The sequence below is a fragment of the Rhinolophus ferrumequinum genome, chromosome 22 (assembly GCF_004115265.2).
Source record: "Rhinolophus ferrumequinum isolate MPI-CBG mRhiFer1 chromosome 22, mRhiFer1_v1.p, whole genome shotgun sequence".
In the NCBI taxonomy this organism is placed as follows: Eukaryota; Metazoa; Chordata; class Mammalia; order Chiroptera; family Rhinolophidae; genus Rhinolophus; species Rhinolophus ferrumequinum.
This window is the reverse complement of record NC_046305.1, coordinates 17,294,308-17,319,570: the sequence shown is the minus strand read 5'-3', so window position 1 is coordinate 17,319,570 and position 25,263 is coordinate 17,294,308. Positions and strand designations below refer to the sequence as shown.

Here is a 25,263-nt window from a genome sequence, read left to right as displayed (position 1 = left end):
TATGCTTCATCTCAAATAGATATTCAATAAATACTATAATAGAATGAACAATTACACAAGTGTTCATGAAAGCACTATAAATCATCTTGACTTATTTTTTTTTAATTGCTGGAAGACAACAAGCATTTGATACTGGACATTTTCCTCTTTCAACAATTATTGGCCTAGAAAAGTGAGACAACTCCATGGTAATAATGTTTAAAGTATTTTCTACTAAACGGTACAAAAGAAGGAATGTTTTATGACATAACTGTATATCTTAGCTTTCTTTGTGTTCCTACTACAGAGCTTCTTATCCTAAAACTCAAAAAGTTTGTATTAAAACTACCACATAGTGTATTTCAATGGTTCATTTATTCATAATACAGTTCACCGAAGATGTGTTATCATCTGCACAGACGCTCCCCAAACAACCTGTAATTCTCCATCGCTAAATCTTGTTCAATGCCTTCATATAACTTAGTTTAATTTGTACATACATGCATTTCTTCCATATTGGTTTATCTTCCGCATTCCCTTCTACAACATAAGCAGGGCCCGTATTTTTGGTAATCAGTGATAATCATTAATAATCATTAATGCCTATACTGCAAATAGATGACTGAGTGAACACAGTTCCAAGAATACAAAAGAATGAAAACTACGCATAATCTGTCATTTGCCAAATATCTATGAAATAATTGCTGTGAGCCAGATATTTACACCTACCCCCAGTCGTACATTTACTCATAAAATCATTCCTTCACCGTCTGACTGATTTGCTTGATTCAAACCCAAGCTCTGAATTTTGACTCAGATATAAGCTTTGTATCTCCTATTCACAGAAGACACCTAGTAAGTATTTTGTGAAAATATATACCATAATCAAAAAGAACAGATATAGCATATAATGAAGAAATACAAAATAGATACAAGATATACCTTAACGTATTAGGATTACTTGAAGTTAAATTTTGGAAACAAAAAATAAATTGAATAGTAAATATTAAATACATCCATTATGTCACTTTACCATTTTTGTTTTGTTTTCCTAAATCAGTTTTTACATTAAAAAATTGGTAAGGAAGTTGGGGGCAGGCCTCTTTTATAAATAGATTTTTTTTCCATTTGCTTCTAAAATAAATTACATGAATCACTTATAAATAAAAACAGCTGAGTTACCCAGTAAGGTTTTGCTTAAATGCCAAATGAAGAATGTAAATTTAAAAACAGTGTTGCAACTCCTCAAATAATACCTAAATGAAATCAAGTGAAACCACAAAAAGGAGACATATTCTGGACTGTTGAATGTCATATCAGCCCTATGATCTCTCTGTAGAAAATAATTTTTTTTTCCAAAAGCCAGCCGCCCAAGGATTGATCTGAGAATAATTCAAAGTATAAAAGTAAAAAGATAATAATGGAAGAGTGAAAATGCAAAGTCTCAATGGCATGGCATAATAATGACCGGATTGCTTCTGAAATAACAGATTTCCAAAAGCCTAACTATATTGGATTTAGATGTCTTCTGAGAATTCAAAGGGGTCCATATTATTTTATTTATCTTCATTACCAACTTATGAGTAGATGAAGTAACTGAGGAATAACAAATATAAGACTTATCCAAGGTTGAAAGGCTAGTCTCTCAAATTAAATGCTTCTTTCATTAAACTACATTGGAAATAACATGGGGTTTTTGATATAAAGAAGATTTAACTATTTTAAAGCATATCAAATTTGGGTATGTAAATAAGAAATACAAGTACCTGATAAGAAAATAGAAGGAATAAATATAAATATACTAAAAAGAAGTGCTTTGAATCTATGGAAAAAAAAGGAGGCATTCTTAGTATCTAACAGAATACAATCTAGTACCTCACACTCTTTGGTGACATTTCATTTCTAAATGAATATTTATTAAAATATTTATTCCTTATAAAGTAATAAACTTTCACTTAGAAAATACAGAAATGTAAATGAGCAAAAAGCTGAAAATAAAAATTACCTGTAGTCCCACCATTAAGAAACAGCCACTCCTAAAAAAATTAAGTTCCTATTAATGACCAGATACCACTGTCTCTCAGACCTCATCTCCCAAGATCTTAACTCCCTGCCCAGCAGGCATACTGGCCTTCTTGCTGTTCCATGAACATTTCTAACAGTGACCATTTTTCCTCCATTACAGTTATGTACGTAAAGATGTAAAAAATTTAACAATTCTTGGTATATAGTGATAACTCCATACATGAACACTATTAACAGTACTTATTTACTTTATTGTTAAATTATTACTTTTTCAAGAAAAATGATCTCTTAGTTTTATTTGCATTTCTTTTTTTTTTTTTTTGCGTCTCAATGCAAACTATTTTTTTCTTGTGATTACCAAGCAATTGTTTATTGAATTAGTTGATCATGGCTTTTGCCTGTTTAGGTATTGGTGTGTTTGATTTTTTTTTCCCATTTGCCAGTGTTCTTTATTTAATAAATATTATAATTATTTACCAAATACATTTTCTTGGTGTGATTTTTCTTTTAATTTTGCTTATTGTGAGCATTTAGAAAAATACGTAAGTATTTAAAATAATTTTATCTTGTTAACATTTTTGTATAACTTTTGTCTTGATCATCACATATGTTTATTCATTTGTTTAATATTTTGAGCATAAACCATGAATCAGGTACATATAGTAGGTACTATATTTAGTGTTAGAGATATAACAGTGAACTGAAAAGACAAAGATCATACTCTCATGACGAGTATGTTTGAGAGAGGAAGAGAGACAATAAGCAAGTAAATAAACAAGTTTTAAAATTAGATTTTAAAAAGTATTATGAAGGAAGTAAACAGGAATATATAATGGAGAGAGTTTAACTAAGGGATACAATATTTGAGCTGGTAGCTGAGAATAAAAAAAAAAGAAAGAAATCCAGCCATGTAGAGGAAAACCACCCTGAGTAAAGGTAACAGCAGGTGCAAAGGCCTTTGAGCAGCAAAAAGTTAGATGTTATTAAGATACACAAAGCCCAGTGTGACTGGATCACATTAAAGGAGAAAGAGTTGTGTGAGAAAAGGTTGTAGAGGGAGGTAGGCCATTGCAAAGAGTTTAGATATTATTTCAAGAGCAAGTTGCTGCTAGACTTGACACATGGAATGTGATGGCTAACATCACCTTTATGAGTCTAGGTTCAAAAACTAGGAATACATATGTCAAGTTGACATATGTTTAGCCTAACAGCTTTATGTGTAGCTGTTGGAACTCATTTAACTAGAAATCTATAGGTAGGGTAAACGGTAGGAGAAATCTGTCAGGGCTACATCTCAATAATGCCATCAAGGACCTAGGTTCTTTTTAACATTCACTTCTTTTATCATTAATATGTTGACTTGTACAAAATGGCCACAAAAGTTCCAGGCATCACACGTAGTGACTCCAGCAGGATCTGCCATCACCACTGCACTGAAAAACAGAGCTTTAAAAATTTAGATACCTTTGATTCAGGAATTCCAATTTTAGGAAATGACTACAAGATGAAATAAAGGTAATCTAAGTTTTAAACTTGATTTCTCAGTAGACTCAATAAATATTTATTTATTGATCATTTAGTAGTGCTATTCTAGGTACTTTGAATATAATAGTGAAAAAGGCATACAAAACTCTCATCCTCATGGAATTTATACATTTGATGGGGTAGACAGATAGTAAACAAAATATGCAAATACAACATGAAGCATGTGAGATGCTGATAAATGCTAATAAATAATAAACCTGAGTGGATTGTGAGCCTGTTAACTCCTATGGATAACATTAACAAAAAATAACTTTGCAAGGAGAATAAGTTTGGTCTTGAGTATGGTCATATGAAAAGATCCAGGGGACAGCTGGAGAGTGGGTTTTTAAATCAGGTTAGATTACAGGGTAGAGACAGCTTTAGAGGCAAGAACCTTTGAAGCTCTTGTTGAAGCAAATGGAAAAGATACAAACTGGTAAGACAAGAGAGTAGTTTCAAAAAAAACATGAGAAGAAAGGCCTCATATGAGTGCTATTTCTGAATATGAGAGGAAGGAGAGACGGAATAAATGCTTCAGATGCTTGCAAGGGAATCATTGTCCCTGGGGTAGAGTGAGAAATAAGTTAAGAAATGAGCATCTGACATTATTCAGCCTGCAGCATCAATCTTGAAGATTTTTACCAATGATTATGAAAAGTAGGCAAACAAATATCCATTGTCTTTAGCAAAACAGTCTTGTGGCTCATGTGGTGGAAGTTGTTTTCTTACATCACTAAAAATTAAGTGAAACATCTCTGAGGGGACTAGAATTAATAGGTGAACAAGTCAAAAAAAAAAAAAAAACCCAGCTAAAATCAAAAGTCCTTATTTAGAGGCTGAGGTTCTTTAATTAATAAATTTTATTCTTTTTTTAGAACAGTTTAACTTCACAGCAAAATTGAGCAGAAAGTACAGAGTTCGTATACACCCCCGATCCCTCCTATACAACCTCCCCCATTATCACCCCGCCACCAGAGTGATACATTTATTACAGTTGATGAATTGACATTGACACATTCTTCTCATGGTTTTTTATTATTATGCTGAACAAACTGTTACGTGTTAGCTCACTTAAGAATGAGAAAAATAAAAAGTTCTTATTTTACTTTCACCTATTCCTTCTCTAATGCTCTTCCTTTCTTTATGTAGATCTGAAGTTCTGACGTAGATTATTTTCCTTCTCTCCGAACAACTTCTTTTAACATTGCTTGTGAGGCAGATCTACTGGCCACAAATTCCCTCAATTTTTGTTTGTCTGAGAAAAATTTTCTCCTTCATTTTTGAAGCATAACTTTCCATTTATGAAGCATAATTTACAGAATTCTGGGTTGGTGATTTTTTTGCTGTTTCTTTCAACAGTTTAAATACTTGATTCTTTTCTTGTTTGCATAGTTTCTGAGAAGCAGAATATAATTCTTATCTTTGTTCCTGTATAGTAAGATTTTTTTCCTCTAGCTTTTTTTATCTTTTCAAGATTTTTTCTTTATCGTCTATTTTTTGCAGTTTGAATATGATATGCCTAGGTGTGGTTTTATTGGCACTTTTCTACTTGGTACTCTGCAATTCCTGGATCTGTGGTTTGGTGTCTGACATTGATTTGGGGGAAATTCTCAGTCAAGATTGCTTCCATTTCTTTCTCTCATTCTTCTCCTCATATTCCCATTAAACATATTACACTTTTGCAGTTATTGGATATTCCGTTTTTATGGGTTTGTTTTTTTTCCTCAGTATTTTTTCTCTTTGTTTTTCAGTTTTGGAAGTTTTCATTGACATATCCTCAAGTTCAGAGATTCTTCATTCAGCCATGTCTACTCTACTAACCAGCCAATCAGACATTCTTCATTTATGTTAGAGTGTTTTTGATCTCTAGTATTTCTTTTTGATCCTTTCTTAGAATTTCCATCTTTCTGCTTAAATTCATCATCTGATATTTCCAATATCTCTGCCATATCTGAATCTGGTTTGGATGCTTGCTCTGTCTCTTCGAACTGTGGTGGTTTTTTGCCATTTAGTATGCCTGGTAAATTTTTGTTGAAAGCTGAACATGTTTACTGGGTGAAAGGAACTCTGGCAGATAGGCCCTGAGTAAAGTGTGGTAAGGTATGAGGAGAAAGTATTCTACAGTCCTATGAATAGGGCTCAGTCTTACAGTGAGCTTATGCCTGTAACTGTGATTGTCACAAGTGCCTCTCAGGTCACCACTCCCACATGTTATGTGGAACAGATGGCTAGAGGTATTTGCCTCCTCACGTGTGGAAGGCTAGAGGGCACTGGAGTTCCGTACTTCCTTTCCTCCAGGTCACTTAAGCTCTGATAAAATCTCAAAAGTTTAGGTTCTGGTAAAATAGTACCTGTTGAGTGCAGGCCTTTTTAAAAAGAACAGAAAGCTCTGGCATATGTCAATGTGGTTATTTTTTCCCTTCCCCTGCCAATCCCCTAAGGAAATTTTGTTTTCTTCTGATTGTCACAGTGACAACCTGGTAGAACTTCAGAAAGTAAAGCACATGTAAGAGTGCCCCCACCGGCCCCTGAGTTTTTAACTCCCAGACTTATCCACACTGAGCATCCAGCAATTTGTTAATTACGCTTCCGGGTTTCCCACCCAGGTACTGGTTCCTATGAAGGTTTCTCTTTGTGGATTTCTGCTAAGTTGTGCTTCTCTGGATGGCCTATCTATCCAATTTTGGGGGCAGTGTCTTGTCACCTCACTTCTCTGAAGGACTTATGAGAGTGTTGAGTTTTCAGTTTGTTCAGAGTTTTATTTGCTGTTAGGGTGGAATGGTGACTTCCAAGCTCCTTATATGCCAGATCGGAAACTGAAAGTCCTACACCTGATATTTAATAGGTGAGTGTGTTCTCACCATGCCCACACCAGTTCACCCTGCTCACACTCTCCTCATCCCCTTTGGAGATTTCCTAGCACCAACACAAGGACCGCATTCAATCTACCTTGGCTCATCTGAGTAGTTACGCTATACAACCATGAAAAATGAAGAAAAAAGAAAAATCTATCAGGCAATTCAGTTATTTGAGAAAAAAGAAATTAACGTTTTATAAAACTTAGAAATGGATATTAATTGGTATTTCTTCATTGCCTTATTTGACAAGGATTTTTTTTTAAACTAAAAAAAATATATGCTTTTGTTTATAGCTTTAAAACTCCTATATGTGCAGCCAGAAATGGGTACACAACCAGGATTTACTAAAGGACTACAAAAAGAGGTCTTTTATAAGTAGCATCTCTGCCCTTCAAGGACCAAACATACTCTGTGGCATAACCTTGCTAAAATATCTCTTAAGAATAACCTTGATGCAAGAGGACAAAGCTCTTTTTCCAGCCAGTACGCCATGAATGAAAACGGCAAGGGACCATCTCCACTCTCTCTGAAGGAATCACTAAATCAACCAAAGTAGGAGGGAGTGAAATGGAAAGACTCCTTGCCTGAGGTAATGGATATGAACGACCCTCCAGGTCTGAGTGGTAGAACCCTGCTCAAAGCAGTAAGAAATGTCTCTTAAAAATGTTAGCTCATTTGGAATTTGGGGTATTAAGAGTCTTTAGTGTTCATTTTAACTCAGATGAATGGCTTATCACTTCCATTCATCAACAATGCATTCTTTTCAGCATATTCATGGAAGTTAAATCTAAAATGAACACTGCACACGTGGCTTTTGAAGACCATTGTAACATCAGACATAAAATCTACCGAGTGATCTTCACAGCACCATAGAGAAAAAGAACTTGATAAAAATTCAAGCAGCAGAAGGGGGCAGTAAAACTCAACAGAATACTCTAGAAGATTTGTAATATGTTTTCTTATTTTCCCTTCAAAAAGACAATTTTCCAATAAACTTCAGAGACTAATAAAATAAATTCGATACAACAGATACGTGTATTTATCTAAAATACACACAGAAACACTAAATATATACAAAAGTGACAGCTATAAATTTTACATAATCAAAACCTCATTTTTATGGTGTGATGTATTATGGCGCAATAATCATATTACTTTTCCAAATAAAAGAGGCTGAGCCATTTTGATTTGGTTTGGGACATGTAATATCCTCCCGTGACCAGCATTCCAAAATATACTATCCGTTCTATTTTATTGTCTCAGACTTGTCAGAATTATTTAACCAATCTTATCATAATAGTTGTTCCTCGCTCCCAGACTTGGGACTTCCTTTGTAAGCTGTTCCCATCCTTTTCTCCTTTGACTCTTTTCTGACTGTATAGTACATAGAACTCTCTCCATTCTACTGTGAATTTATAGATAAGCAGTTTAACCAAAAGATAAGCAGATAACCAAGGAGTTTAACCAAAAAGATGTGTTTTTTTGGTGCTGAATTTCCGCTAGTATGAGGCAGGTTTCAATTTCTTTAAGTTCCAAGCAGTCTCAATGTGATTATTCTCTGTGCCCTGTTTTGTACTCACCGTTTAATTCGGTCTCGGCGAACAACAGTACACACTTCTATACAAGGTAGGTATACAATTAAGATCTGATGAGGAAGATAATGATGATGCCAACTTCAAAATGAATTCAGGATTACACTGTAAAATTTTAGCACACTATCAGACCCAGAATATGGATTCTTACATGTCATCTAACCAAGCTTGAATTAACAGTCCTAAAAATCCATCGAAAATTGGAGTAGATACAACCGACTCATTTAAAATAAAATAGAAAATTGGATTTAAAGGAATTGTTTTAAAAATCTATGCTCTTGACATTTCACGTAAGACTCAGTACAATAAATGGAAGTGTTACAAATGGAATGATTAAATATGACTAGAGGAGGAGAAAAGCTTCCTGGATGAAATGGAACTTTAGTCATTTGTGTCTCATGTAAAACCAGATAATGTGGACAGTAAGCAAAATGGTAAAAAAAAAAAAAATCCAAGTGAGTTCCTTGTTTTCTTTAAGACCTTTACAAATTGTAGTATCTGGTGTAGTTTTATTTCAGGTTTTATGCCTTCCTTTTCCATGAATGCTACAAGTATATGGCTTCATTAAACTTTTTATTCTCTACTTTTGCTGCTGCTATTTTTTTTTAAAGCTTTTATTGGGGAAGGGGAACAGGACTTTATTGGGGAACAGTGTGTACTTCCGGGACTTTTTTCCAAGTCAAGTTGTTATCCTTTCATTCTTAGTTGTGGAGGGTGCCGTTCAGCTTCAAGTTGTTGTCCTTTCAGTCTTAGTTGTGGAGGGCGCAGCTCAGCTCCAGGTCCAGTTGCCAGTTGCTAGTTGCAGGGGGCGCAGCCCACCGTCCCTTGTGGGAGTCGAATTGGCAACCCCGCTGTTGAGAGGATGCACTCCAACCAACTGAGCCATCCGGGAGCTCAGTGGCAGCTCAGCTCAGCTCAAGGTGCCCGTGTTCAATCTTAGTTGCAGGGGGCGCTGCCCATCATCCCTTGCGGGACTCGAGGAATCGAACTGGCAACCTTGTGGTTGAGAGCCCACTGGCCCATGTGGGAATCAAACCGGCAGCCTTCCGGGTTAGCAGCATGGAGCTCTAACCGCCTGAGCCATTGGGCCGCCCAGCCCCTGCTGCTATTTTTTTAAAAAAGTATTTCACCTTCACATATCCTTCACCACCACCCCCAAAAAGCAGCTACTAAAAAAGCACAAAGGATGGAGAAATTCAAAATTATTCCAATCACCCTTCCTTTACATCCATTCCATCCAATTTCTCATCAAACTATGTTCCAAGTTAAGAATAGAAAATCAGCCCTAAATACAATCTTGTACTTTGACCCAGTGTCACACTGTATCATCTTGGAAAAGGGCACAGAAAGACAAAAAGGAAAACATTAAAAATCTTCTTCCTCTCATTTGTATCTCTTGTTTGGGACTGGTGACCAAAATAGTGGAAACCACACAGCAAAGAAAGAAATACATTAAAGCAGATGTTCTGAACATTTAGCATCCGGGTAGATCCGGGGCACCTCTGCTTCCCTTGTTGATCAGAGGAGAGGAAATGTTATAGTGGCGATGGCTGGAGCTCAAACGGACTATTTACAGTGTTAAGATCCGGAATTGTCCCCCTCAGACAGACAGAGAACCCGCACAATAATGCAAGTCACACAGCGAGGTTTATTACCAGCCGGCTGGGGTCCCCGTCTCTGCCCGACGCAGCGGGTTTTTAACAAGGACCCCAAACACTTAAAGCCAAGGGGTTATATAGCATTTTCAAGGCCTTCCATAGCTTCTGAGAGTACAAGATAAACTTACAGGACTTACATAGTTTCAAAGAGTATAAGATTTACTACAGGACAAGGAGACCAGGAGTATAAGATAAGCTACAGGACTTGCATAGCTTCAAAGAGTATAAGATTTACTACAGGACAAGGAGACCAGGAGTATAAGATAAGCTACAGGACTTGCATAGCTTCAAAGAGTATAAGATTTACTACAGGACAAGGAGACCAGGAGTATAAGATAAGCTACAGGACTTGCATAGCTTCAAAGAGTATAAGATTTACTGCAGGACAAGGAGACCAGGAGTATAAGATAAGCTACAGGACTTCTAGTCGCCATGCTGCAACTGCCCACATCCTGGAATTTTATAATTATGTTGTTTCAGGCTAGGGGCTGTTAACCCTGACCTGAAGATAGCAGTTCTCATGCTAACAGTCTCTTACATGCTAACAGTCTCTTACATTTCCCCCGTGTGTTGTTCATAATGAGGAATCTTGCTCATGTACGGGCCAGCCGTAGAGGTCCTCACGGGTGGGCACTGTCTCATACTGTTGTCTTAGGACCATGAGCTGGACAGTATTAACACGATCTTTTACAAAATTAATAAGCTTGTTTAATATGCAAGGGCCCAAGGTTAGAATAAGCACAAGCAAGATAATTGGGCCCACTAAGGTAGATACTAAGGTGGTGAGCCAGGGAGATCTGTTAAACCAAGCCTCAAACCAGTTCTCCTGAGCTTCCCTTTCCCGTTTTCTCTTAGCTAACCCTTCTCTCACCTTTGCCATGGATTCTTTTACCACACCAGTATGGTCAGCATAAAAACAACATTCCTCCCCCAGCGCGGCACACAGTCCCCCTTGTTGGAGGAACAACAAATCAAGTCCTCTTCTATTCTGGAGTACTACCTCGGATAGAGAGGTGAGCGACTTCTCTAAATGACTAATCGAGGTTTCCAACCTTTCTATGTCCTCATCTATGGCCGCCCTTAGGGAGGTCATTCCTGATTGTTGAGTAGCCAGGGAAGCTATGCCGGTCCCAGCTCCGGCTATTCCCAAACTGAACAGGGTGGCAATGGTTAGTGCGGTGATGGGCTCTCTTTTACTTCTCATACTTGTGTCACTATCCCAATGCGAATACATACTCTCCTCAGGGTGATAGAGGATGCGGGGCAGCACTGTTACTAGGACACAGAATTCATTGGCGGCATTAAAGACCGAGGTAGATAAGCACGGGGTGAGGCCAGTCTTTGAACATATCCACCATCCATCAGTTCTGGGGATTAACCACTTAGTGTCACTTTTCCAACTAGGGGAGCTGTCTATGGAGGCACATAAACTTTGTTTAGCCTGGGGCACCTTCCCTAGACAGGTCCCATTGCCGCTCACTAGTTGCATGGTTAAGCCAATTTTACGATTCCCCCATGAACACTGAGAAGGGTTCTTACCGTTAGAGGCGTTGTAAGTGGCATTAAGTCCTATTGCCTCATAGAACGGGGGCTTTATATCATAGCACAGCCAACAGGAGGTTGTGAGGTTAGGACTGGTGGCATTAAGGGTCTCGTATACAGTGCGCACCAGTTTCCGCAATGAGTCTTCGGTTGGCTTCGTAGCAGGCGTCAAAGGAGTTACAGAGGTCTTTGGCTGGGTTCCCGCAGTCCCTCCTGCGGTGTTTTTATCCCTTGATATACCTGGGTTCTTGGTAGGGACGAGAGGGGCCAGCACCTTATTTGGACCCACCTGAGTGCTGATCGTTTCCACCGATAGTCGAATAGTTAGGAGACCGCCGGGGTGGGGACCTATCCATGCCCAACGGCCTATATCTAATTGGAACCCCCAAGTTAATCCTGATAACCAACCACGCTCTCTTCGCGCCACGTCTTGGTTAAACTGGACACGTACCTGGGGCACCCGGTTGTGGGGGTCCCTAAAGGAGAATTTAACTAGATCCCTGTTCCCAACGTCCCACTGTCGGGGCCCGTCATAGGAGGTGACACAACTCCAACTACCACAATAGTAGCGGTCTGGGTCGCCATAGGTTTTCCAATTGTTTCTTAGGTTCCCTGGGCAGGCCCAAAACCCTTGTGCACTATGTCCTTGAGAGGTGTCAATTACAGCCCGCTTGGACCTGACTGAGTAGTCATACTGCCGTCCACGTTTAGTGCCGAAAATGTCACGCAGGTCGAAAAACAAGTCTGGCCACCACGTATTGATGGGGGCAGTATGTGTGGTGCTATTAAGGGTTGTTTGGGTCTGTCCATCTGTTAGGGTCCATGTTAGCTTATGGGGTTGGTGTGGGTTGATCCCCGCGTGGCTCTTCTCCCAGATGTTGAGCAGAGTTAGGGCTAGCAGCCATTCCATCGTTAGCTGAGGCATGGGGCTTGACGCTTCCCCGAGGTCGGGAGAGCTGCAGCTTCAGAGGGTTATCAGGGTGTCGCCGTACGATCCACTCCTTAGCTTGCGTCTTCTCCAGCTGGCTGGCTCGGCGCACGTGAGAGTGATGGACCCAAGGCCCAATGCCGTCAACCTTTAAGGCAGTGGGGGTAACCAGAATAACCACATAAGGACCTTTCCATCTTTCCTCCAGTGTCCGGGACCTGTGTCTCCTTACCCATACCCAATCCCCTGGAACGATGCCATGTTCCGGGTTCGGGGCGTCCTTAATTTCATACAGGGAACTCACTAGGGGCCATATCTCATGTTGGACCCCTTGTAGGGCCTTTAAACTGGCCAGATAACTTGGGGCCACATTGGGGTCATGATCTGGTAGAGTACGAACAATAATGGGGGGTGGTGCCCCATACAGAATTTTGAAAGGTGTCAAACCATGTACATATGGTGAGTTCCGGACACGGAAGATGGCATAGGGTAAGAGGGTCACCCAGTCCCCGCCAGTCTCGATGGCTAGTTTGGACAAGGTCTCCTTTAGAGTCCGATTCATTCTCTCTACCTGCCCTGAGCTCTGGGGATTATATTCACAATGTAACTTCCAATTGATCCCTATCGCTCGGGCTAGTCCCTGTAGGACGTTACTGATGAAAGCTGGGCCGTCATCGGAGCCTAAAACCTCAGCAACCCCATATCTGGGAATAATTTCTTCTAGTAATGCCTTAGCAACCACTTGGGCAGTCTCCTGTTTCGTGGGGAAAATGTGTCAACCATTACTAGCAAGTACTTATACCCATACCTCCCAGGCTTTACCTCAGTAAAATCCACTTCCCAACTCCGTCCCGGCGCTCTTCCCCGTACCCTTGTACCTGTATGTTGGGGTCCTTTCCTACTGGGTCTCATAGCCTGGCACCCAATGCACTGATCTACAATCTCTTGAATCTGAGCCGCTTGTCGGGGAAACCGGAGGCGGGCGGACTCGAGAATTGTCAGCAACTTCTTTTTTCCTAAGTGGGTGGCTTGATGCAGGTTGGAGAGAAGAAACAGTCCTAGCTGTGCCGGCAGTATCAATCTTCCTTCTGTATCCCGATGCCACCCCTGCTGATCAGATTCCGGGCAGTGGTGGTTCTGGATCCATCGGAAGGTCTTCTGGAGTGTAGTCAGGTCGCGGGGGCAGGCGCGGGAGCTCAGGTGTGGGCAGGGTGAGTGCTAAAGCTGATGAAGCTACTGCCACTGCCTTGGCGGCTTCATCCGCTCGCCGGTTTCCTTCAGCTTCCGGGGTCTGGGCAGACTGGTGCCCAGGGATGTGGACAACTGCGACTGCCCGGGGCATTTGCACAGCCATCAGCAGTCTTCATACCTCAGGAAGATTGCGCAGAGTCTTTCCTTCCGCTGTAACAAAGCCTCTTTCCCGGTAGATAGCGCCATGCACATGGACAGTGCCAAAGGCGTAGCGGCTATCGGTGTAGACAGTCACTCGTCTCCCTTCGGCCCGTTCCAGCGCCTCCGCCAGCGCGATCAGTTCGGCCTTCTGTGCTGATGTCCCCGGGGAAAGCGAGGCATTCCAAATGATGTTTCCCCCTTGGTCTACCACCGCTGCGCCTGCCCTCCGCACACCATCTATAACGAAGCTGCTTCCATCAGTGTACCATACCAACTCACTGTTGGGTAGTGCGGTGTCCTGGAGGTCGGGGCGCACCTGGGTGACTTCTGCCATGATCTCTTGGCAATCATGCAGGGGAGCTCTCAGATCCGGGGTCGGCAGCAGGGTGGCTGGATTCAGAGCGGTGGGTTCAGCGAAGATGATCCGGGGTGCATCTAGCAAGCGTCCTTGGTAATGTGTTAGTCGGGCATTAGTCATCCACCTACCAGGGGGATATTTCAGGACCCCCTCGATCGCATGGGGGGTTACTACCTTCAGATGTTGCCCAAAAGTGAGTTTATCAGCATCCTTCACCATTAGGGCTACTGCCGCAATGATCCTTAAGCACGGGGGCCATCCTGCTGCAACTGGATCTAGCTTCTTGGAGAAATAGGCAACCGGGCGTTTCCAGGGCCCCAGACGCTGCATTAGCACCCCTTTCGCTATTCCCCTCCTCTCATCAACAAAGAGAGTGAAGGGCTTCAGGGGGTCTGGCAATGCCAGAGCCGGGGCTCTTAGGAGAGCGACCTTGAGTTCATCGTAGGCCTTCTGTTGGTCTGACCCCCAGGCCCAAGGGACCTTATCCTTGGTTGCCTCATACAGAGGTTTTGCTATTTCAGCATACCCCAAAATCCACAGCCGGCAGTAGCCTGTCGTCCCTAAAAACTCACGGACCTCTCGTGCTGAGGTCGGGACTGGAAGTCTAAGAATAGTCTCTTTCATGGCCTCTGTCAGCCATCTGGCTCCTTCTTTTAGTTTATACCCCAGGTAGGTGACTGTTTGCCTGCATATTTGAGCCTTCTTTGCACTGGCCCGATAGCCCAACTGCCCCAGCTCCTGGAGGAGGTCTCCAGTGGCCTGTCGGCATTCAGCTTCGGAGGGGGCCGCCAGAAGCAAGTCATCTACGTACTGCAGGAGCGTAACTGAATTATGGCTCTGGCGAAACGAGTCCAAATCCTGATTTAGGGCTTCATTAAACCGAGTTGGAGAGTTTTTGAAGCCTTGCGGTAGTCTAGTCCAGGTCAGCTGCCCGGGGGTTCCCGTACTGCCATCATTCCATTCGAAGGCAAAAATGTGTTGGCTGCTGGGTGCCAGGGCTATGCTAAAAAACGCATCCTTTAGGTCTAAGGTAGTATACCAGACATGTGAAGGGGGCAAGTGACTTAGTAAGGTATAAGGGTTGGGGACCGTGGGATGAATGTCTTCAACCCTCTTATTTACTTCCCTCAAGTCCTGGACTGGCCTATAATCTTTTCCCCCCGGTTTCTTAACGGGGAGAAGTGGGGTGTTCCAGGCAGAATGGCAAGGTTTCAGTATTCCAGCTTCCAGTAAACGGTTAATGTGCGGGGCAATCCCTTTCCGCGCCTCTGCAGACATGGGGTACTGGCGGATCCGGATAGGCTGGGCCGAGGCTTTAAGTTCCACCACTACTGGTGCTCGGCGGGCCGCCCGGCCCACACCCGCTATTTCCGCCCACGCCTGAGGGTATGTTTTAAGCCAATAATCCATATCACGGGGCCATTCTGTAGAGGGAGGGTTGTAGGGGTTGTCCTGCAGGGCGAACAGGCGATGTTCATCCACAAGAGACAGGGTCAAAATGTGGAGGGGCTGTCCTTGGCCATCCAATAGCTTAATGCCATCCGGCTCAAAATGGATCTGAGCCCTGATCTTAGTCAGGAGATCGCGCCCCAGTAAGGGGGCAGGGCATTCAGGGTTAACTAGGAAAGAGTGGGTCACTTGGTGGCGGCCTAAGTCCACTTGGCGCCTACTAGTCCACCGATAAGCCTTGGACCCAGTTGCCCCTTGCACCAAACTGGTTTTCTGAGATAAGGGCTCTGTGGGCTTATTCAAAACTGAGTACTGGGCTCCTGTGTCTACCAGGAATCCTACTGGCTTCCCCTCCACATACGCAGTTACCCAAGACTCGGGGAGGGGATCCGAGTCCCGTCTCCCCTAGTCACTCTCCATCCCCGCCAGCAGGACCCGTGCGTCTTGCCCTGTTTGGCCCTGGCGCTTGGGGCACTCCCTCTTCCAATGTCCATACTCTTTGCAGTTTGCACACTGTCCCCTATCCAGTCGGGGCCGCGGTCTCCACGGTCGGGCTGGTCCGGCCGGACTCGGTCCCACCCTGACTGTGCTTTGCACGCCTGCCAACAAGATCTTGGCCATCTCCCTCTGCTGCCTCCTGTTCTCCCTACTCTGATGCTCTCTGTCTTCCTTCCTGATTCGTTCCTGTAATTCCTGATTTTCTTTTCTAATTCTATCCTCCCTTTCTTCGGGAGTCTCTCGAGTGTTGAAGACTCTCTCCGCTACTTTCATTAAATCCCGGATAGACATTTCTCCCAGTCCCTCCTGTTTGTACAATTTCTTCCTAATATCTGGGGCAGCCTGGTTTATAAAGGACATAATTACAGCCGACTGGTTTTCCTCTGCCAGGGGGTCCAACGGGGTGTACTGTCTGTAAGCATCATAGAGGCGTTCTAAAAACACGGCCGGGCTTTCATTATCCCCTTGCATTATAGCTTTTACCTTGGCCAAATTGGTGGGGCGGCGTGCCGCCGCTCGGAGACCTGCCATAAGAGTCTGGCGGTAGACTCGGAGACGCTCCCTACCTTCTGCGTTCCCAAAGTCCCAATCCGGTCTATTCAGGGGAAAGCGCTCGTCTATCAGGTTCGGCAAGGTCTTCCGTTGTCGCCGGAGACATTTTTTCTAGCCTCGGTGAGGATTCGCTCGCGCTCCTCGGTGGTGAATAAGGTCTTAAGAAGCTGCTGGCAATCATCCCAAGTGGGACTGTGTGTGTGCATGACAGACTCGAACAGGTCAGTTAGGCCTTTCGGGTCCTCAGAAAAAGGAGGGTTTTGAGCCTTCCAGTTGTACAGATCACTGCTAGAAAAAGGCCAGTACTGGTATGCTCGCTCCCCATCTGGACCAGTTCCTCCTAGTGCTCGCACGGGGAGAATCGGCGCCCCAGCGGAGGTGGAGGAGGACGGTTCCTCCTCTGGGGTCTCTTCCCGGCGTCTGCGAGGCCTCAATCCCCTCGCCGGCCCTTGAGCTGGGGCAGGGGAACCCGGGGGAGGGGGAGCGGGAGCCATTGGGGAGGCGGTAGAGTGAGGCAGCTCGGAAGGAGCGGCCGCCTCAGGAGGGAGCGGCGCCACCGGAGCGTAAGGAGGGGGGGTCTCTTCCAGATCTAGGTCTATCAGGGAGGGGTATATGTCTGACCCCTCCTGAAGGATGGGTCCCTGGGTCGGCTTCTCCGGGGGTTTCGGGCCGGCCGTGGGCACTGCCGACTGGCGGGAGGGTCCCGAAACGGTCAGGACTTTAAGGGGGAGGGGGGGATCTTCTGGCTTGTCGGGGATAAAGGGCTTAAGCCAGGAGGGAGGACTCTCTACTAAGGCTTGCCACATCAAAATATAGGGATATTGGTCCGGATGGCGCCGATTAATAATATCTCGGACCTTCTTAATAATGTCTAGGGAAAAAGTTCCCTGGGGGGGCCAGCCCACATTAAAAGTAGGCCATTCTGCAGAGCAGAATGTATCAAACTTACCTTTCTTCACTTCCACACCATAATTACGAGCCTTGGCGCGGATTTCAGGAAAGTGGTTCAGGAGCAGGGTCTTAGGTGTTACCTGAACCTGTCCCATAATTGTCACAAAGAGAAACCAAGAAAAGGCAAAAGAAAGGACAAAAGACACAGTGCCAGCAAATACACAACTTCGCACGGGACTCTTCAACACCCACCGGCCGGTCAACCACACCACATCCACAGGCGCCGTTTCAATCACACCAGTCTCACCACGCTCAAGATCCTTACCTAGGGCCCGTCCAAACGGCGTCCACTGTGGACGTCGCTGGGCCACCTTCTCGTCGGGGACGTCTCCCACGACTTCAAGTAACGAAGCCTCCAGGGTCGTAACCCGCACTTTCCTTCCCGTGAGAATTCTCAACTGGGACCGGGCAGAGACCTGTTTCAGTCTCTCCGGTCGAGGACCTGTTTCAGTCCTCCCCTGTTTGGGACCGGGCAGAGACCTGTTTCAGTCTCTCCGGTCGAGGACCTGTTTCAGTCCTCCCCTATTGGAGGTGGCCAAACCTCCTTCCGCGGTTCCCTATGTAAACCTCGGTATCGGGAGTTGTCTGTTCCCCTGAGGGGGGGCGTCCCGGGCGAGCCCCCAAATGTTAAAATCCGGAATTGTCCCCCTCAGACAGACAGAGAACCCGCACAATAATGCAAGTCACACAGCGAGGTTTATTACCAGCCGGCTGGGGTCCCCGTCTCTGCCCGACGCAGCGGTTTTTTAACAAGGACCCCAAACACTTAAAGCCAAGGGGTTATATAGCATTTTCAAGGCCTTCCATAGCTTCTGAGAGTACAAGATAAACTTACAGGACTTACATAGTTTCAAAGAGTATAAGATTTACTACAGGACAAGGAGACCAGGAGTATAAGATAAGCTACAGGACTTGCATAGCTTCAAAGAGTATAAGATTTACTACAGGACAAGGAGACCAGGAGTATAAGATAAGCTACAGGACTTGCATAGCTTCAAAGAGTATAAGATTTACTGCAGGACAAGGAGACCAGGAGTATAAGATAAGCTACAGGACTTCTAGTCGCCATGCTGCAACTGCCCACATCCTGGAATTTTATAATTATGTTGTTTCAGGCTAGGGGCTGTTAACCCTGACCTGAAGATAGCAGTTCTCATGCTAACAGTCTCTTACATGCTAACAGTCTCTTACAACAGGATGACCGCTTAGGAGCAGTTCTGGGAGAGGAATTTACCGCCTTCCTCTCTAATAAGCAAGGACGGGGTGGTGGTGTGGAGAACAGTATTTCTTATTTCTAAACTCACGTTATCTATAAATAGGAGTTACAGATATGTACACTGACTATAGCTATATTTCATTCAACTAAATAAACATTGAAAAAAATTGAAGATACGTATGTGCTGCATATAAACTAGGTTAAAGGTCGTCACGAAAAATCAAACATGATACGTTTGAAATACATGACACGTGTAAAACATGTCAGCGTTTGTTGGCTTTGCTTGTTCCAGTCTGTCCTGACTGCCTTCCTTGGCATTCCAAAGAACGAGGGACCCAGACAAGGCGGCGGGGACGGCGCTCCAGGGGATTCCCTCCGTGCGCTCTGGAACCTCTGGACACCGATTCCCGTAGACGCAGCGTAGTGCCTCGCCACCCTCACTCCCCCAGGGGGATTGTCTAGAAAGTCGGCTCTGGGAAGAGCTGGGGCAAAGACGGGGAGTAAGGAAAGGAATCAGGCGCACACCCGAGCTCCGGGAACAGAGGAACTGCGGGCGGAAAACGTGGAGATCGGAGTGGGGAGGGTGGCAATCCGTTTTGCACTACCTCGGGGAAACTGAGAGCAGCTTCCCGTGTTTCCGATTTTCTCAGTTGGGGGAAAAAAAAAAAAATCCTTCCCCCATCCGGGTCTTACGCAATTATTCTAGTGGGGGCCGGGAGTTGCGGGAGGGGCGGTAAGGAACCGCGGAAAGAAACAGTCATGGCATCACGTGGGCTTAGTTTTCACGCATAAAAGGAAGGTTCTCGCCGTTAGCTTCCAGTTGTCAAAGGACTTGCAGCGAGCGTCAGGAGTACGCCCAGGAACTCCGCCCAGCGCCTCCTCCAGCCCCGCGGCCCGAAGCTCACACAGCGCAACGCCTTCGCCCGCGGCGGAGATGCTCTCCAGCGCCTTGCTGCTGCTCTACGCCACCCTGGCGCTCAGCTGTGCAGGTGGGTACTTGGCGCCGCTCACAGGGCACTGCCCGCCAAGTTTTCGCTCTGACCTCCCGGAGGTCCCCTTCGCTCTGAATGCTCTCCGGATACGGAAGGCCCTATGACTTTGAAAAGAGCTTGGACTACTGGAGGGGGATATCCCAGCTTTGCCACCAGCCAGTTACTTAACTGGTCTGGGTCTCACTTTTCTCATTTGCTAAATAGGAATAGTGGTACTAATTTGCAGGTTGTCGTTATAATAATACAGGATCTGATCAATATATGGTGAAATGTGTTTGTGTGTGTGTGTGTGTGTGTGTGTGTGTGTGTGTGTGTGTGTGTGTGTACCTACTGTTGTTGAGTGGAAATAATTGTTTTAAATTGCCTCATTAGTGCTTTCCTGCCCCAGGAAAACCCAGGTTACTTTTTTTAAGATAGGCAAGATATTTTAAAAGTAAGCTGTTTTAAACTTTGTCATTTTCCCTAAATTTTGATTAATGTACTAGATCTATCCATTTGAATTTTGACAGTTCTACTTCTTTGAGGTTCTTAAAAATGCTAATTTGGACATCAAAAAAGTTACTAAGAAATAGCTTAGCAACATGATTTCTCAGGATGAATATTCCGTTAGCCTTATTTAGAATAGAAAGTTGGTATTTCTACCGTATAACCATTCTGTGAGACAGGTTTAAAAAAATTGTTTTCCCGTGACTACCTGTACATTTCTTGCATTTCTTATCGTAAAATTGACCCACAGTAAGCAAAACAAATATTTAAGTCAAGATTAAGACACTGAAGAATGATTTATTTACTGTCTTTACTTTTATTGTAGGAAATCCTTGCTGTTCCAACCCATGTCAAAACCGAGGTGTATGTATGAGTGTTGGATTTGACCAGTATAAGTGTGACTGTACCCGGACAGGATTCTATGGTGAAAACTGTACAACACGTAAGTTTGCCCTTGGGTGCCCTCATTTGGAAGGGGGGTATATGTACCGCTACCATTTTACAGATTTGTGTCTTATAATGGGCCCCCTTAATTTCTCCTTCCTTTTTTTTTTTTCCTCTTATTGCAGCTGAATTTCTGACAAGAATAAAGTTATTCCTGAAACCCACTCCTAACACAGTGCACTATATACTTACCCACTTCAAGGGAATCTGGAACATTGTCAATAATATTCCCTTCCTGCGAAATGCAATTATGAAGTATGTGTTGACATGTAAGTACAGTCTCTTTCTAAGGTTTTCAGCTTCCTCAAAGGAAAATGTACTTTATAATACTCCAGATTGCTAAACCTAATCTAAAAACATATTTCCAACCTTGTCAAAATGACTTTAAATATATCTTTTTAGTGTGATTTTTAGCTTAATGGTAAAAATACTGACATTTAAGTCTCATCCAGTTTACAAAGTCCTTTCTCACAGTCAGAATTCTACTTACAATCTGTATACCTCTTCCAAGCTTCTTGGATGGTTAGTTGAAAAATCAAGATGGCTAGACCATCATATCTTATGTACCACATATATACTTTACTAAAGATGTACTTTCCAGAATCATTGTTTTTTAAGTACAAATGGCAGTTAGACTTTAAAGTGCAATTGTTTTAAAATAGAGTATCATTGTTGGAATTCAATTCAACCTCTGGTGCTACCTTGTACATTTTACAATAAAAATGAACATTGATTTGCTTTGCAAATGGGAACAAATAAAACAATTTCTTTCCCTTGAAAATTTCAGCCAGATCACATTTGATTGACAGCCCGCCAACCTACAATGCACAGTATGGCTATAAAAGCTGGGAAGCCTTTTCTAATATCTCCTATTACACCAGAGCTCTTCCTCCTGTGGCTGACGACTGCCCCACTCCCATGGGCGTGAAAGGTGAGTGAGAGGAAGCAGTTAGAGATGTATTGCAATGGGGGTTGGATTGCTACTTAGAAAATTTGACCCTAAACTATCATTTGTTCGTTAATAAAAGTATCGTTTTTTCCTTGCTTTATGCATATCTATGGAGATCTTTTTTTTTGAAAGTGTGAATCTATGTAAACTGTTCCATGAAAGTGAATGGGCATTTTGGTATAATGTCTCAATGTTTTCACATTTTTTTCATTAAAACTGAGTTCATAATAGATCACTGTCTGCTTTCTTGAATATAGAGATGGATTCTTAGCTTTCTCGTTTTTCAGGAAAGAAAGAGCTTCCTGATTCAAAATTGATTGTGGAAAAATTTCTTCTAAGGAAACAGTTTATCCCTGATCCCCAGGGCACAAATTTGATGTTTGCGTTCTTTGCCCAGCACTTCACCCATCAGTTTTTCAAGACAGATCACAAGCGAGGACCAGCTTTCACCAAAGGACTGGGTCATGGGGTAAGACAGCACTAAAGCAAAATGATAGCAAATCAGAGTGAAGTGCTGATGTTAAAGACCATATGTTTATTTGCCACACCAAATAATTGACCCTCTTTTTAAACAATGTCCTATTTGTAAAAACCTGAATGGCGTTTTCATTTTAATTCAATGGTTCAGGAAAAATACATACCCATACATATATACAGATATTATTTGTAATTTGACTCATATTTTTAGTTCAAAATATTAGCACTACAGAAATGTTGCATCTTCAGAAAACATGTTTGTACCCTGATTATGCTGCTTTAAATATTGTAAGGCAAGATTTCTGCAGCATTGTTAGCTCTTGGATTTCAATGATATAGTTTCAGTTTATTGATAAGAATTTTATATCAATAAAAAATTTTCTGTTGTTTTTTAAAGGAAATGCCATATAATTATAGTGAAGCATGTGATATATTTGTAAGCTTCATATAAGATACTGATACTTTTAAACACGAGACATATATAGGTTTGTAGCTTCAGTAGATAACCTATTTTCATATTTTGTGGCTATGAAACATGTTTTTATTGAAAAATTTTAATCAAAGCAAGCTAAGTCATCGAATTGTTTAATGATCAATTATATCATAGACATTTATACAAGAACAACTTTAACAGCAACACATTGAAATGTCCCCATAATCTTCTAGGTGGATTTAAATCATATTTATGGTGAAACTTTGGATAGACAGCATAAACTGCGCCTTTTCAAGGATGGAAAAATGAAATATCAGGTTTGTTGCATTTGAATATTAAGAATTAGTTACAACTCACCACTTAGGTTTTAAAATCTCTGATTAAAATTCATTTCTTAGCTTTTTAATGAATGCTTACTTACTCCCTTTTTCTTTTTTTTAAGATAATTGATGGAGAGGTGTATCCTCCCACAGTCAAAGATACTCAGGTGGAGATGATCTATCCCCCTCATGTCCCTGAACACCTGCGGTTTGCTGTGGGGCAGGAGGTGTTTGGTCTGGTGCCTGGTCTGATGATGTATGCCACGATTTGGCTCCGAGAACATAACAGAGTGTGTGATGTGCTTAAACAAGAGCATCCAGAATGGGATGACGAGCGGTTGTTCCAGACAAGCAGGCTGATACTGATAGGTAAGGAAGACGAGGAAATCATTTAAATAAAGCCCTCTTCCCTGGGGAGAAAGTTAGTGTGTAACCTCCGCTATGTTTGAAGCAATCCCCAGGGGCTGGGGGTTAGGGGGTCATGAATTCCGAATCACATGCTCCATATGAACTGCGTCTTTGAGCATGACTGTAATATAACTACCTTTTGATTTGATGGTAAAAAGGAAAAAGCAGAAGGGAAGGAATAGTAGATTAAAGAAACTGCATTGCCGTTGCTTGAAAGTTAATGATCAGAAAGAATTAATGTTCTACATTCTTTATTTTGTGCAAATAGGAGAAACTATTAAGATCGTGATAGAAGACTACGTACAGCACTTGAGTGGCTATCACTTCAAACTGAAGTTTGACCCAGAGCTGCTTTTCCACCAACAATTCCAGTACCAAAACCGCATTGCTGCTGAGTTTAACACGCTCTACCACTGGCATCCCCTGCTGCCTGACACCTTTCAAATTGAAGACCAGGAGTACAACCATCGACAGTTCCTCTACAACAACTCTATATTAATGGAACATGGGCTTACCCAGTTTGTTGAATCATTCAGCAGGCAAATTGCTGGCAGGGTAAGCATTATTATTGAAAACCAGAACAAAAGCAAGGACTAGGGCTAACTAGAATTTCTGCCACAGCAATGGTTTCCATTCAACTTACTAAACAAGTGATTCTTTTGCTAGTAAAATTCTTTTCTTGAAACAAGAAGCCTCCCATTTTTCTGAAACGTCAAAGCTTTTAGTCTAGAGTTATCAAATGGCAATATGTCATCATACCTTAACTGTAGATATTTTCAAAAGCTTTCTATAATCTTACATAAATATTTCAAAGTTTAGGTCTCAGCTGGGAGTGTAGATCTCACCTACTTTATTACCCGAGGGATGCTTTTAAAATAGAAATTGTAACTATGCCTCAAATTTTTGTTTTATGATGTCATCTATTTTCCCCAGGTTGCTGGTGGCAGGAATCTCCCAGCTGCAGTACAACATGTAGCGAAGGCTTCCATCGACCAGAGCAGACAGATGAAATATCAGTCTCTGAATGAGTACCGCAAACGCTTTCTGATGAAGCCCTATGAATCATTTGAAGAACTTACAGGTGAGAAAGATTCAAAGGTGAAATGGAAACAGCAGAAGAAGCTGCACGCAAACTGAGCAAAGGGGTAAAACTATCGTTTGTGTTCTGTGAAGTTTCACCTTGGTCGTCTCTGTCTTTGTCACCTTCACAGGAGAGAAGGAAATGGCTGCAGAGTTAGAAGCCCTCTATGGTGACATCGATGCCATGGAGCTGTATCCTGCCCTTTTGGTAGAAAAGCCACGTGCAGATGCCATCTTTGGTGAGACCATGGTAGAACTTGGCGCACCTTTCTCCTTGAAAGGACTGATGGGCAATCCTATATGTTCTCCTAACTACTGGAAACCGAGCACTTTTGGTGGAGAAGTAGGTTTTAAAATCATCAACACTGCCTCAATCCAGTCTCTCATCTGCAACAACGTGCAAGGCTGTCCTTCTACTTCATTCAGTGTTCAAGACCCGGAACCCACCAAGACAGTGACCATCAATGCAAGCCCTTCCCACTCTGGACTGGATGATATTAATCCTACAGTACTACTGAAAGGACGTTCCACTGAACTGTAGAAGCCTATTGATCATATTTATTTATTTATATGAACAATTTCTTTTAATTATTTAATATTTATATGAAACTCCTTACGTGACTTAATGTCTTCTGTTAAGGAGAGAGGGGTTATACATGTGAAGATTTTCATGTCACTAATTTAAAGATGTCTTTTCTTCAAGGTAAAGGGAAAAAGCAGTTTCCATTCTTTTTTATAAAGTAATGGGAGATGAATTTGACATCGGTTTTACTTGAATTTCAATTTAGATTGTTACAGTAAGAACCAAGGCAAAGATGATTGAATGTTGAAATGCTGTTAGAAGATGACAAAATGCTGCAAGTTTCTTTCTACACTATTGATCCTTACAGTGTATCTTCCTTGATACATTAGAAGTAACGACCTGCAGACTCTTCCCTTTATTTTCTTCTTTTAGCCATTGTGCCAAGGGAAACTCCTTTTTGATCAGGTTACTTCTTCCATTTTGTTTCCCTGGTTTTATGATCTGAGTTCATCTTTCTTTGGACTCTGTTTATATTTTCTCATCTGAACTTTTGCCAGTTTTCAGGAAAACCTCAGCTCAGGACTACTATTTAGCTCCTCTTAAGAGGAATAAAAGAAAACAAAAGCCCT

The 25,263-nt window shown here is 42.6% G+C and overlaps 1 protein-coding gene across 1 annotated transcript; it reads left to right on the top strand.

The window, feature by feature from the left end:
• Positions 1-19,352: 19,352 nt before the first annotated feature.
• On the top strand, positions 19,353-24,652 carry PTGS2 (prostaglandin-endoperoxide synthase 2). The gene is made up of 10 exons (XM_033091977.1): positions 19,353-19,511; positions 20,326-20,442; positions 20,570-20,713; positions 21,232-21,375; positions 21,681-21,862; positions 22,537-22,620; positions 22,746-22,992; positions 23,300-23,586; positions 23,965-24,112; positions 24,243-24,652. Exons 1-10 carry the CDS (start codon positions 19,457-19,459, stop codon positions 24,650-24,652), a joined length of 1,818 nt encoding a protein of 605 aa, XP_032947868.1. The 5' UTR covers positions 19,353-19,456.
• Positions 24,653-25,263: the final 611 nt, after the last annotated feature.